We start from the raw sequence: 14,192 nt of genomic DNA on the forward strand, positions 1-14,192 counted from the left end.
CCCCCAAATTGCCTTTTAGTGCTGAGCTAGGAATCGTCCCTTTTGCCTGAAGATTTATAGAAAACTGGGACCCTCATGTGGCTGATGGAGAGACTGCAGCGATTACGTACCGCATTAGTTCCTATTTAACTACAACAGATGGCACCCCTGTCTATGGAACAAGGCAAAACCGACTCCATTAAACGATTTGAAAGAGAATGCGGAGATGTAAAGTCTCAAATGCCCATTATAAGATAACCTTTATGGACACTTTCTTCTGTGAACACACCGGCACACATTAAAAACGACTTCTGATACCCCCTCTCGAAAGAAATACAGGCAGTCCTCGACTTGCAACCAGTTCATTTAGCGACTGTTCAAAGCTACAACGGCATGGGAAAAAAAGTGAGTTATGGCCGTTTTTGACACTTTACAACTGTTGCAGCCTCTCCATGGTCACGTGATCAAAATCCAGACAGTTGGCAACTGATCTGCGTTTATGATGGTTGCAGTGTCCTGGGGTCATGCGATCCCCTGTTGCGACATTCTGTCAACCAAAGTCAAAGGGTAAACCAGATTCATGTAATAACTGGCAAGAAAAGTTGTAAAAGGGGACCAAACTAACAAATGTTGCATTTAGCAACATATATTTTCAGCTCAATCGTAGTCGTAAGCTAAGGACTACCTGTATGTACCCATACCCATACACACGCATACCCATTAATCACAGAATAGAATAGAATTCTTTATTGGCCAAGTGTGATTGGACACACAAGGAACTTGTCCGATGTATATGCTCTCAGTATACATAAAAAAAAGATATATTCGTCAAGAGTAAAGAATCATCAGGTACAAAACTTAATAATAGTCATAGGGTACAATAAGCAATCAAATCATACTAGGAAACTATGTATTCTACCTACCTAACTAATCTATATCTGTCCATCATCTATCCACCTACATACCTACCTATCCATCCATCTAGGTACCTACCTACACACACACACATTCACAGATAGAATAGAATTCTTTATTGGCCAAGTGTGATTGGACACTCAAGGAATTTGTCTTTGGCGCAAATGCTCTCAGTATACATAAAAGAAAAGATACATTAATCAAGAGTCCAGAATCAAAAGGTAAACATTTAATAATAATCATAGGCTACAATAAGCAATCAAATAATAAGAGTCTTATCAAGTCTTATCAATAATAAGTCTTAAATACTAAATATATAAAGATGTGTTTTTTTCTTATTGTATCTACAAAATGATTTTAGGATAGATTTGGGATGATAATATGAATTGTCACAAACTAAATTAAGTAAAATATGATTATTTTCCAAAGCATGAATGAATAAAAGTACAGTCAAATGATTGATTAATAATGATACCAATGTATTTAATATTGGATTGAAAATATGAGATCATATACAATGCAATTGTAACTGAAGACTACAAAATGGAAGCACAAAACAATTTGTAAACCAACCGGCACACTGTATGCACATATATGGAAGATGGCCTGATGTTTTTTTGTTTTGTTTGTTTATGTTTGTTTTAAAAACCAATAATTTTTTTTTAAATAATAATAATAATACGTCTTATTAAGCAGGAAAACAAACCGTATCCAGCTATCAGCTCTTGTCTACTTTATTAGGCACACAGAAACTCCTGTGAACCCTGAGATTACGAGGATGCCGGGACATGTAGTTTAATAACAAATGGGAAGGCACCAGGTTGGGGGAAGCAAGTAGATAGATGTCAGCCGACTCGACCGTAAATCTGACGGAATCTAATTCGCCTCCCCCCCCAAACTTGACAGCTTTAAGACTTATGGACTTCAACTCCCAGAATTCCTCCTCCAGTCATGTTAGCTCAGGAATTCTGGGAGTTGAAGTCCACAAGTCTTAAAGTTGCCAAGTTTGGAGACCTCTGCTCTAACTTAAATGCCCAGATGGCTAGAAAGGACTGCAGAGCGCATGATTCCCATCCCAGGCCGCAGTTCCACCAGGGAGGCTCTCAAACAGCCACGTCGACGGAGCCAAGAGGCGAAAGAGGAATGGGACCAGAGTAGGCGATACCATTTGCTTCAACCAGGAGGGTTTGAGAGAAACAAAACGAGCCTCCTCCTCCTCCTCCTCCTCCTTCTCTTCCCCCCAGTTTGCCAGCCCAGGTGGTTCCGTCCAGGTGGCAGGCAGGAAACCGCTTCCAAAGCGGAGCTGAAACCGGGCGAGCCGAGCAGTTTCACCGGGGAGCGAGTGGATTATTATTATTTTTCCCCGATCTACACCGTAAGTAGTTCCCCCCCCCTTTTTTTTCCGAATGGTGCCGGCTATTTGCAGCAGGCAGAGTTTGCAGGGAGGAGGAAATGGATGAAGGCCACTTTTATTTCCTTTCCGAAAAGGCCAGGATTACTAATCCGTTAGAAGGCTTTCAAAAGGAGAACTGAACCTCGGACACATATCAAGAACTCTATGTGATGGGGGGGGGGGGTCATCCTCCTCGTCTCCCTCCACCCTTTTCTATGCATGGATGCATTGATCCACTACTGTACGGATTGATGGCATTGGTGCAAATGATGGGTGCAAGGCTTGTAGTATCAAAAACACTGCAGAGAAATTTCGTCTTTTGCCGGGGTGGAAATAGGAATGGCTGACAGTTACCTCTCTAGCGCTATTCGCGCCGGGGAAAACAAACACACAAAAAAGGACAGCCCTACAGGGATTGCAACAGAATAGGTTTACGTTTCCCCTTTTTTTGAGGAATGGTACCGCCCAAGCTTTGTAAGGTGGAGGGGGGGAATGAATGGACGAAACCACTGGCGAGGGGGAGAACAGTGACTGGCACCGCCTATCTGTATTGTTCCTGGACGACGTTCCTGGGCTGCAGGCAGGTCCAGCTATTCTTTGGATGAGGAGCAATCGGGGTCTATTGTGGGATGTGCTGTGGGGTGGGCAGGAATCGAGTCCCTTATTCTCTGCTTTGTCTCCTTAGGATCTGCAAGGGACCATGAGTGATGGTGACAAGAACCCCGCCAGCACTCCAACCCCGGTCATCGACGTCCAAGGGGATGGGCGATGGATGTCGTTGGTGAGCTGCCTGCTGAAAAGAGGGTCTTGGGATGGAGGGGAGACACACACACACACACACACACATGCACCCGGTCTCTGAAACTGCACTGCCACTCCGATCCCCTTATATTCTTGTTAAATAACAGAATTGGGAGGGACCTTAGACACGATGTAAAAAGATGTTGAGACTCTAGAAAGAGTGCAGAGAAGAGCAACAAAGATTATTAGGGGGCTGGAGACTAAAACAAATGAAGAACGGTTGCAGGAACTGGGTATGTCTAGTCTGATGAAAAGAAAGACTAGGGGAGACATGATAGCAGTCTTCCAATATCTCAGGGGCTGCCCCAGAGAAGAGGGAGTCAAGCTAATCTCCAAAGCACCTGAGAGCAGGACAAGAAGCAACGGATGGAAACTCATCAAGGAGAGAAGCAACTTAGAGCTAAGGAGAAATTTCCTGACAGTCAGAACAATTAACCAGTGGAACTGCTTTCCTCCAGAAGTTGTAAATGCTCCAACACTAGAAATGTTAAAGAAGAGATTGGGTAACTGTTTATCTGAAGTGGTGTAGGGTAGGGGTCGCCAACCTTTTGGAGCTCGGGGACCACCAAACTCATAATTTTAAATCCCGCGGAGCACTAATATGAATTTTGACTGATGGTGGCTTGCTGACGTTGGTGGGAAAGACGGTCCCACATTCCAGAGCTGTTGGACTGGCCCTTTGGTCGTCCCGGAGCAGCTGCTGCTCCACCCAGGTGCACTGGCCTGCCATGGGCTGAAGGAGCTGCTCCAGGATGATGGAGGGCCAGTCCTGTGACTACTGCAGCTCTGGAATATGGGACCGACTTTCCCACTGTCAGCAAGTCACCCCGGGGCAGATTTCCCTCCCCCACCGTTGGTCTTACCTTCCAGTTCCAGCTCGCGTGGCTCTACTCAAGGTAAGGTTTGCGCTTGGCCGAAGGGTGGGGGCCAGCTTTGTGTTCCTGTGGATTAATTGCTTTGGGCGGAACATTTCTCTGCGGACCATCAAAATTTTCTCATGGCCCACCAATAGTCCCTGGACCACCAGTTGGTGACCACTAGTGTCGGGTTTCCTGCCTAAGCAGGGGGTTGGACTAGAAGACCTCCAAGGTCCCTTCCAATTCAATTCTATTCTATTTTCTATTCTATTCTAATTCTATTCTATTGTATTCTTTGGAGGTCTTCTAATCCAACCCCCTCCTCAAGCAGGGAACCCTATACCATTTCAGACAAATGCCATCCAATTTCTTCATAAAAACCTCCAATGATGGATCACCCTTCTGAGAGGGAAGTCATTCCACTGATTGTTTCACTCGGGGTTTACTCTCCCATGCTGGCTGGGGAATTCTGGGAGTTGAAGTCTGCAAGTCTGAAGGTTGCCAGGATTGGAGACTCCTGACTTAAAAGAAAGAGCCAAAATATTGGTGGCAGTTTTGAGTTGACTCGGCTATAGTCCAATTCACTAATTTCCAGCCAAATGGGAATATATCAATATATGTGTCAAAATCTTGGAGTTAACAATCCACTGAACTTTGCTTTGGATCCCAATTCCTGGGCTGTTCCTCTGCTGTTCCCCTCTCCTTCCAGAAATGTACCTTCTCAAGTCATTCCACTAAAAAAACTCTCCAATTTTCTCGCTTTCTGCAGCACCACCGTTTCATTGCCGACAGCAAAGACAAGGAACCTGAAGTCGTCTTTATTGGGGACTCCCTGGTGCAGCTGCTGCACCAGTTTGAGGTAAAGAGGCTCTGGTGTTGTAATGACGAGGTAGTCGAGTTGTTTGATCATGAACAACTGAATCATGATGATCTTTATTGGAGTCTAGTCTTGCATTTATACACATTTTTAGTTATCCTCCATCACTGGTTAACTTTGGTTACTGCTTAACTTTCGTTACTGTTTAGCACAGTAATTAATACAATTAATTATCTCTAGTTAAAGTCTAACATATGTTTACTTCCTCTCTCTAATCCTCCTTTAGATTAGTGACTTTGTTTACCTGAGTTGTATTTGCTTGGAAACATTCTTTATCTGAGGTTTGCCATCCGAGATTGGAACATTCCTGCAATTACAACTCTACACTCTGGAAAAAATCATCAAATGGACCCGTTGGTTTTATCATCTGCTCATTCGCCTTTCTTCCTCTTCTCCAGATTTGGAGGGAGCTTTTCTCCCCGCTGCATGCCCTCAACTTTGGCATCGGGGGCGATGCCACGCAGCACGTGCTGTGGCGCCTGCAGAATGGAGAACTGCAACACATCCGTCCAAAGGTAACAAGATGGCGGCTCATGAAGTAGGCCTCAAGCCCAGGATCATCTCCCTAGAGTTCTGAAAAACGTTACTCAGGCTTGCTCTCTCTCTATTTATTATATCCCGCCTTTATTATTTTTACTCAAGGTGGTGAACCTATGCAACACACCTTCCTCTTCCTGTTTTCCCAACAACAATCCTGCAAGGTGGGTTGGGCTGAGAGTGATTGGCCCAAAGTCCCCCTGTGGGCTTTCATGTCTAAGATGAAACTAGAACTCACCATCTCCTGGTGATTGACCCCAAATCACCCAGCCAGCTTTCATGGTGTAAGCGGAACTAGAACTCACCATCTCCTGGTGATTGACCCCAAATCACCCAGCCAGCTTTCATGGTGTAAGCGGAACTAGAACTCACCATCTCCTGGTGATTGACCCCAAATCACCCGGCCAGCTTCCATTTTCTAGCCTGGTGCCTTAACCACTAGACTAGACCAAACTGGCTCTCATATATATATGGGGGAATGGGAATTAAATGGAAATTAAAGAGGAGGGCAAGCTAAGGAACTTGTGAGTGTATGCAGTCTGAAAGATATACCCACTTAAGTTTCTCCCATCCATCCCCATCCTCCTTTTAATTCTTTTTCTGGTTAATAATTAGGGAGAAAAACCAGCCTGAGATTATCTGGTATTCATTGCACATTTAAAGACTTGAAATGTATTTCTTAAAAACGTTTAGTTGTAAAATGCTACACAGTACCTCTACGGCAGTGCTTCTCTATGGCTGGCTGTGGAATTCTGGGAGTTGAAGTCCATACATCTTAAAAGTTGCCAAGGTTGCGAAACACTGCTCTATTGGTTGTGGACAGATTCCTCAAAGTATACAAAAACCCAGGTCAGCATTTAACCTAGGGTTGCTGAGGCTGCAACAGAAGTTTTTCTTTACTTTTCAGACTCCGTAGTTTGTCCATCTAAAGATCCAGAACGTCCACTTTTATAGCATTAGGTTTTTACCTGCACACAAGAGGGTGTTGTGTTCCAATAGCCAGATTTCCTGACATGGTGTTAGATGGGTAGCTGTGCGTAAGCACCAATGTCATTAATTACTTCCTTTCACCCAAGCAAACAAAAGAATCAATTATTGTTTTCCACCTTCCATTGGTTCTAGATTGTGGTACTCTGGGTAGGCACCAATAACCACGGACACACTGCGGAACAGGTGGCTGCTGGTATAGAATCCATTGTGCGTGTCATCAATCAGCAACAACCCCAAGCTCGTGTGGTTGTATTGGTGAGTTCCAAGCCCGACTCCATTTGATAAAAATGCCTTTAAAAAATGCCATCCTCTCGACCGGGTTGGTTCCCCTGGTGCCCCATAACATTAAGCCAGAATCATATTGGCCAAAGAAACTAGAATGGTATGGCTTGCAATAGATGGCTATCTTCATATTTATGAAACTTATGGCTGTAATTGAGCCTGGTATTCTGGTTTGAAGCCATGGCCGCCATTAAGTGGGTCACCATGCCAGAGTTTATGACTTTTGCAGTGGTCATAAAACAAACACCACAGTCGTTAAATTAAGCTATTTTCTTCCATGAGTGCAAATATTTTTTGATGGAAACTGGAATTAAATGCTAGAAACTGGCAAAAAAATTTGCCAAAAATTGCAGTCACATGACCACGGGTGCTGCAAATGGAAGCCAGTTACCAAAGTGCCCAAATTTTGATCACATGACGCTATGTGTGTGTTCATCAGAACTGCAAAATCAGTTTTTTAAAGTAGTCCTGGGGAGATGTGTCGGAACTTCTAACAGTCATTAAGTGAAGACTATGTGTACTAAAGGGGGATGCGGTAGCTCAGCGGCCAAGACGCTGAGCTTGTCGATCAGAAAGGTCGGCATTTTGGCGGCTCAAATCCCTAGCGCCGCGTAACAGAGTGAGTTCCCATTCCTTGTCCCAGCTTCTGCCAACCTAGCAGTTCGAAAGCATGTAAAAATGCAAGTAGAAAAATAGGGACCCACTTTGGTGGGAAGGCAACAGCGTTCCGTGCGCCTTCAAAGGCGTGTAGTCATGCCGGCCACATGACCACGGAGACGTCTTTGGACAGTGCTGGCTCTTCGGCTTTGTAACGGAGATGAGCACCGACCCCAAGAGCCAGAAACGGCTGGCACGTATGTGCGAGGGGAACCTTTAACTTTATGTGTACTAAACAAAGACTGGCGTCCCAGGTCATTGAGTCCAGCTGATGGCTCGTTCACACATCTGCATCAACTTAGAAACAAACCCCTTTGGGACTTAAGATTGCGGTCTTTTCTGTATCCTGCCCAGGGTTTGCTGCCAAGGGGCAAAACCCCCAACCCGTTACGAGAGAAGAACAGGAGAGTGAACGAACTGCTGGAGAGTAAGGTGCCACTGCTCCCCAATTCCTCCTTCCTCAATGTCGACCCAGGCTTTGTGCATTCAGACGGGACTATAAGCCACCATGACATGTATGACTACCTGCACCTGACCCGCAACGGGTATGCCAGAGTCTGCCCTGGACTGCACCGCTTGCTGCTCTGCCTGCTGGGAGAATGCCATGCTCAAACACCTTGATGGAAGCCATCACACACCCGAGATGCTCGCCGTTGGTTTGAGTGACTGCCGGAGGCTTAGAAACTTAGATTGCTGTTGACTCCAGATTGGCTGTTCTCAACCATGACAACTGTAAGTGGACTTCAATTCCCAGAATTCCCCGGTCAGCTGTGCTGGCTGGGGAATTCTGGGAGTTGAAGTCCACCTGTCTTAAAACTTGCCAAGGTTGAAGAATACTGCTCCAGAGTGCCAAGTTTCCCACCCAACTTCTCCCTGGCATTTGAAACTGGGTACTCCTTATACTAACTCCCTAAGCCTCTGTGTGGGTTGTTTTCTATTGGCATCGTGCCCTGCAGATGCCAAGAAAAAAAACTGGCACAAGACAAAGTGAATGGGAACCTGCTGTTTTTATGTAATAAAAATAACTTGGAAGTTTCTGGACAGACGTTTGTTTCTTTACCTATTAACTTAAGTTCCAGACAGGTAATGAATGCCCGAATGGGGGGAGTTGCTAGTCACCTGGCTTAAAAGGAAAAAAATGTTTTCCCAGAAGCAATTAGAAACCATTTGCATATGCAGTCTTTACATTGTGGAGAAATCTATTCCTGCTCTCCGCAAGTCTTCCTGAATTCCGTACATTTTATCTTCTTGAAGCTGAAAAAGCAAGGCTGCTTATGGTTTTTTCTTTTCTTTTTTTTTTGCCAGCTTTTTTATAGCAAGGGGGTCTTCCAAGTTGACAGCTTTAAGACTTGTGGACTTCAACTCCCAGAATTCCTCCTTTGGTCATGTTAGCTCAGGAATTCTGGGAGTTGAACTCCACAAGTCTTAAACTTGCCAAATTTGAACTCTTCTTTTATAGCAGGGGTCTCCAACCTTGGCAACTTTAAGCCTGGTGGACATCAACTCCCAGAATTCCCCAGCCAGCAAAGCTGGCTGGGGAATTCTGGGAGTTGAAGTCCACCAGGCTTAAAGTTCCTAAGGTTGGAGATAGGACAATGCAAAGCTTACAGCTGTGCTGCAGGACCTTGTAACATCTGCCCTCTCCTCAACTGAACTTTGTGGGAATGCAGGTAGTCCTCAGCTTACGACCACACTTGAGACAATTGAGCCCAACATGTTATCAAGCGAGACATTTGTTAAGCGAGTTCTGCCCCATCTTACGACCTTTCCGGCCACAGTTACCTGAACCACTGCAGTTGTCGAGTTAAGTCAAAACGGCCTTTAAGTGAATGTGGCTTCCCCATCGACTTTGCTTGTCAGATCCCAAAAGTTGGATCGCACAACCCCAGGACATTGCAACGGTCATAAATAGGAACCGGTTGCCAAGCCGTCAGAATTTTGACATGATCATGGGGATGCTTGCAAGCAGCTGAAAGTGTGAAAAATGGTCGTCACTTTTCCGTGCCCTTGTAACTTTGGTCACTAAATGAATGGTTAAGTTTGAGGATTACCTGTAGACACAATTCCAGAGATCTGCACTGTGGTGCTGTAGGAACATTTTCTTCCAAAGCCCAAAAGACAAGACTGTTCTCGCAGCCGTAGCAAATCCACAAGGGGAGCGAGACACCAGAGCCCCCCAAGCTTAAAATCTGCCCCAAGGTATGTCTCTACCTTTACCTTCCTTCCAACAAAACCTTAACCAAAACGTTTCAAGCATACCTTGGCACCTGCAAGGATGAGAAAAACGGAGCCAGCCAAAATGGCAGCAGGAACTATGCCCCACATGGGATTAATTTTTTTTTACTGCCAGTTCTGTGGGCCTGGCTTGACTTGGTAGGGGTGGGAGGGAAGGTAAAATCCCCATTCCCTCCCCACCCCCACTAACCTGCTTTCCAGCTCCGTTCTCCTGTGCTGGGCAACCAGAGGAGACCCAGCCGATCAGCTGGGACTTGTGGAGGCAGAGAATAGATCAGAGCAAGTCAGAGGCGGGATTTGCTGGTTCTCCAAACTACTCCAAATTTCTGCCTCGGGTCCTCCAGAACTGATCAGAACCTGCCGAATTCACCACCTCTACACCACACCCCTAAAGCGGTCACTGCAAAATGCTTGCAGAACGCAGGGCCGGATTCTCGCCAGGAACCACAATTCTACCACCAGACCAGATTGTTAAAGAGCTTTAATAGTATGTGAGGTGGGGCCACCCCAATACAGAAGGGGTTACTACACATGGTCAACATGTGGCTGTGGCCACCAGGGCACTCGTCCTTGGGAGGGGAGCCCGCCAGGCCAGCTCCCTCTCTCCCAAGACCCCTCTCAACTCCCGTCCAGATTTAGGCTGCGCCACACACACACAGAAGTCTCTCCTCCTCCTTTCCTCTCTTTGCAAGGAGGCCCCCTTGGCGGGAAAAACTCCACGGAGCCCAGCCTTGCCCTGGATCCATTTGTCCTCTCCTTTCTTCCTTCTGGCTTCTCCAGTGACCCAAGCTTGCCGAATGACCAAAGCGATCACCTGTCCGGGAGGCCAAGCAACCTCCCCTCTTCCCACTGCAAAGGATGGATGGGGGGGAAAAAAGGCTCCCTTCCCCCTCCCCCCTTCCCTCCCCCCCCCCCACCCCGATGACACAGAAGCAACAAGTAGGTGGGGTTTCCAAATACTTATAACATTATTGGAAGGAGATGGTGTGTGTTTGAGGGAGGGTTGGGGTTGCAGGGAGGAAATCGACACGAGGTCTGTCATTTTACAGGGCTGGGTGGGTGGGTGGGTTGGTGCGCCTGGGGGCCTTCTGGGAGCCCTCCCCCCACCCCAGAGGTCTCCTGGCCTGTGTCCTGGAATGGCCGATAGGTCAGCACACCACCCCTTGAGTCCTTTTAGGAGGAGGGAAGGTGCGGGAAGGGGGACCGGTTGGAAGGCCACGGCCCGTCCGGGTCAGGGTCCGAACGGCTTCGAGAGAGGCCTGCAAAGGAGCCCAGCAGTGTCTCTACAGGTGACGGAAGCTTCGCCCGTAAAAGTCACAGAGAAAAAAAGAGCAGGGGAGGTTAGCAAGGGGAGGGGCACCGGTGAGGAGCAGGGCAAGGGTGGGGCGGGGTGGGCAAAGCTCGGGGGCTTCCCTACCCACCCACCGCTGCTTTTTCTTGCTTGCTGTTTGGGGGGGGGGGGCGTGGGGGGTGGCTCTTCATCTGCTGCTGCTGCTGCTGCTGGTGGTGGTGGTGGTAGCGGTGCTGCTGCTACCGGCCGTCCCCGGGGAAGACTGCTGGCTACAGTCCCAGCCAGCGGCTGCGGTGGAAGGGCTGGCTGCTGGGAGGGCGGGCTCTGTGCTTTGGGCGGAGTCTTGCGGGAGGCTCAACTCCGCCAGCTGTCCCTCTGCGGTGCCGCCGCCGCCGCCCACAACAACGCCTGGGGTGCCTCCGGGCTCCGGCGTGCTGGGGGCTTGCTCCGTAGGAGTGGCCGCCTGCATGATCTTCTGCCTCACTTCCCGGATCTTGAGTTGTAAACAGACCTTGGTAGGGAAGATGTCGGAGTAGCGGGCTTGGAAAGCTGCTGTGGCTTGGGCTGGAGAAATGGAGGTGGGGGGAGAAATAATAATAATAATAAAAAGCTCAGCGAGGCAGAGATAAGATTGACAACAGACGGGAGACGATGGTAAGGGAGCCGTTCCTCCCTGTATAGCGAGTCCTCAACTTAGGACCACAATTGAGCCCAATATTTCCATTGCTGAGCAAGGCAGTTAAGTGACTTTGGCCCCATTTTCCGACCTTTCTCGCTACAGGTTAGTAACCCGGCTGTTAAGTGAATCTGGCTTCCCCGCTGACTTTGTCACAAAAAGGGGGATCACACACGACCCCGGGGGAAATGCAGCTGTCATAAATACCAACCAGTTTTCAAGTATCTGAAGTTTGATCATGGGGATGCTGCAATGGTCAGGTGAAAAAGAGTTTTAAGCTACTTTTTTTTCCCAGTGCAGTTGTTAATTGGACTGGGGAGGAAGTGAATGGCTTTAAGTTAGAACTACCGTACAGGAAAATATTTTCCCTGGCCTTCCGCTCCCAGAATTTTCCAGCCAGCACTGCCGTGCATTTTAAAGGGCCCAAGCTTGGGAAACATTGCCCTAGAAGTAGGGGTCCCCAAACTTGGCAACTTTAAGACTTGTGGACTTCAACTCCCAGAATTCTCCAGCCAGCTAGGTTGGCTGGAGAATTCTGGGAGTTGGAAGTCCACAAATCTTAAAGTTGCCAAGTTTGGAAACCTCTGCCCTAGAGCAGTGATCCCCAACCTTTTTACGCCGCGGCCCGGTATCCCCAACCTTTTTATGGCGCGGCCCGGTACCGACATCAGCTGGGCGCCGCCATCTTGTTTTGATGAAAAAGTGCTTCGGTGAGCTCACCGAAGCACTTTTTCATCAAAACAAGATGGCGGCGTAGCTTCCAGTGAGCTTTTCTGGGTAGAAATGGCTTTCTACCCGGAAAAGCTCACCGAAGCACTTTTTCATCAAAACAAGATGGCGGCGCCCAGCAAGCCAGCGGCCCGGTAGGACTTGTTCCACGGACCGGTACCGGTCCGCGGACCGGTGGTTGGGGACCCCTGCCCTAGAGGGTTATTTCTTGAAGCCCTTTTTTCCCCTAAATCAACAATCCAGAGATGAGCATACTCTGGCCTGCAGCTTTCAAGACAGCCCTCCCCAGCAAAGTCCAAAAGCCAACAAAAGCATCTACTGCACTATTTAAAAAAAGAAGCGTTTTCTTTAGCGCAACCAAGACTCCGCGGGAGTTACTCTAGGAAATCCAGAACCCACCGAAACCCAAGACTGCAATTCAGTTGGAAGTCAGCGAATCGGAGTCTAAAGCTGGTCGCTCCATGCCACAAAAAATAAAAATAAAAAACAAAAAACCCTCCTACCTGAAGGGAAGAAGCCGTGGTCCTGGAAGAGCTGCATGACTAAAGCCCGCCTCTGATCCAGGGTACGTCGGAGTGAAGAGTAGGGCACCTTCTCATACTCCAGTTCCCCAAGTACGTCATCCGTGTCGGTGCCTGTGGAGAGATGGACACTGCTGGAAGAGGGAGGCCGGCAGAAGCCCTACCCTTGCCAATTCCTAAGGAGGTCCATCTAGCAGGACCAAGGAGGAGGGGCCTTCTCCATGGAGGATCCCCCCCCCCGAGGAATTAACATTGGCCCCCACTTGGACCCTCTTTCCAAAGGCCCTGAAGACATGGCTCTGCCAATGGGCCTGGGGACCCCAGAATGGGACGGAGCCCAGCAAATGGTTCATTTGATTGTTGCTACCAGAGGATGGGAGGAGAAGGGTTATTGCTGTTCTCTTGTTCTTAAACTGGACTCTTAGCCTTGTAAGCTGCAGGGACCAGTTACTGGGTGGCCGTATAAACCTTCTTAAATAAATAAACTCCTCCACTGAGCAGCCCTCCTTGCCCTTGGGCGGGGGGATTCCCTCCGGCTTCCAACTACCTGTTTTGTCAAAAGTAAAGATGTCTCCTTCACACTTGGCGCTCTTGGGAGTGTTGGGCTCCGAGCTGCAGCTGGAACGACGCCGCATCTTCCGTTTGGGGGAGATGGGGTCTTCCGTGGAGGAGTCCAGGTCTGAAAAAGGAACCCCAGGTTAGGGGGGAAGAGATGCTCACACAAGAGACGCTCGCGCTCCAGCGACCTACGCTGTGTGAAATTCAAAGACTGTCAGATTAAACGGTCACGGTAGCCCATTTTGACGCTGCTTGTTGTTCCACATTGCTCTACAAGAGGGAGGGGAGCAGAGAAAGGAGAATGATCCAGAAGCACGAGAGAGACCCCCACAGTGTATTCCCAGGTCCCAAGTGCTGTGCCAAAAGCTGCCCAAGGCCCTTGCCCTTTTCGGTGGACAGCCAGTTTGATGAAGCGGTTGAGATACTGGCCTGGAAATTAGGAGACTGTTGAGTCCTTAGTCCTGCCTTAGGATGACTGGGCGACTCTGTGCCAACCACCAGGAGGAAAGTGAGTTCTAGACCAATCCTAGGCATGAAAGCTAGCTGGGTGACTTTGGGCCAATCGTTCCCTCTCAGCTCAACCCCACCTCATAGAGTGGCAGGCATGATATTCCCCTCTGAAAAAAAAATCGGGCCGGCCAAAAGAGACCCCCACGCGCGCCAAGAAATCGCTGCCCAGCTCCCTTTTCCTGCCGCTCAGCGGCCTCCGCTCGCACCGCCCGCCCTCCGCTCAGGTATCCGGCTGGGGCTGTCAGGAGTTGCTACGCTGGCGCAGCTCGCCGGCTCCAGTCCGCGTTGCCTCCGGAAGGGAAAGGCAAAACCAGGAGCCGCTGCTGCCGTTGCAAAGCGCCGCCGCGGCTCTTCCTTTTGCCTTTCCCTTCCTGAGGCAACGCG

The 14,192-nt window shown here is 48.5% G+C and overlaps 2 protein-coding genes across 10 annotated transcripts in view; one reads left to right on the forward strand and one right to left on the reverse strand.

Annotated features, from left to right (window-relative positions):
- The first annotated feature begins 1,929 nt into the window (after positions 1-1,929).
- PAFAH1B3 (platelet activating factor acetylhydrolase 1b catalytic subunit 3) lies at positions 1,930-8,328 on the forward strand. 4 transcript variants are annotated; one of them, XM_087971089.1, is made up of 6 exons: positions 1,930-2,269; positions 2,973-3,068; positions 4,715-4,804; positions 5,221-5,337; positions 6,482-6,604; positions 7,643-8,328. In XM_087971089.1, exons 1-6 carry the CDS (start codon positions 1,958-1,960, stop codon positions 7,907-7,909), a joined length of 1,005 nt encoding a protein of 334 aa, XP_087827215.1. In that variant the 5' UTR covers positions 1,930-1,957; the 3' UTR covers positions 7,910-8,328. The 4 variants fall into 4 exon arrangements, with proteins under 4 accessions (XP_087827215.1, XP_087827217.1, XP_087827216.1 ...); XM_087971091.1 differs by lacking the exon at positions 1,930-2,269 and adding an exon at positions 2,327-2,528; XM_087971090.1 differs by lacking the exon at positions 1,930-2,269 and adding an exon at positions 2,331-2,867.
- A 1,658-nt stretch (positions 8,329-9,986) lies between these two features.
- CIC (capicua transcriptional repressor) overlaps positions 9,987-14,192 on the reverse strand; it is a 51,006-nt gene continuing 46,800 nt past the window's right edge. For all 6 annotated transcript variants that reach the window (XM_087971094.1, XM_087971099.1, XM_087971098.1 and 3 more), the window contains exons 19-21: positions 13,288-13,419; positions 12,723-12,854; positions 9,987-11,378 (exon numbers count right to left, since the gene is read on the reverse strand). In XM_087971094.1, the coding sequence (XP_087827220.1) occupies positions 11,002-11,378; positions 12,723-12,854; positions 13,288-13,419 (641 nt within the window). In that variant the 3' untranslated portion in view covers positions 9,987-11,001. The remainder of the gene's footprint in view (positions 11,379-12,722; positions 12,855-13,287; positions 13,420-14,192) is intronic.

This window comes from Notechis scutatus, chromosome 8, assembly GCF_049901735.1.
Source record: "Notechis scutatus isolate UNSWTSFEM ecotype Mainland chromosome 8, rNotScu1.2, whole genome shotgun sequence".
Taxonomy (NCBI): Eukaryota; Metazoa; Chordata; class Lepidosauria; order Squamata; family Elapidae; genus Notechis; species Notechis scutatus.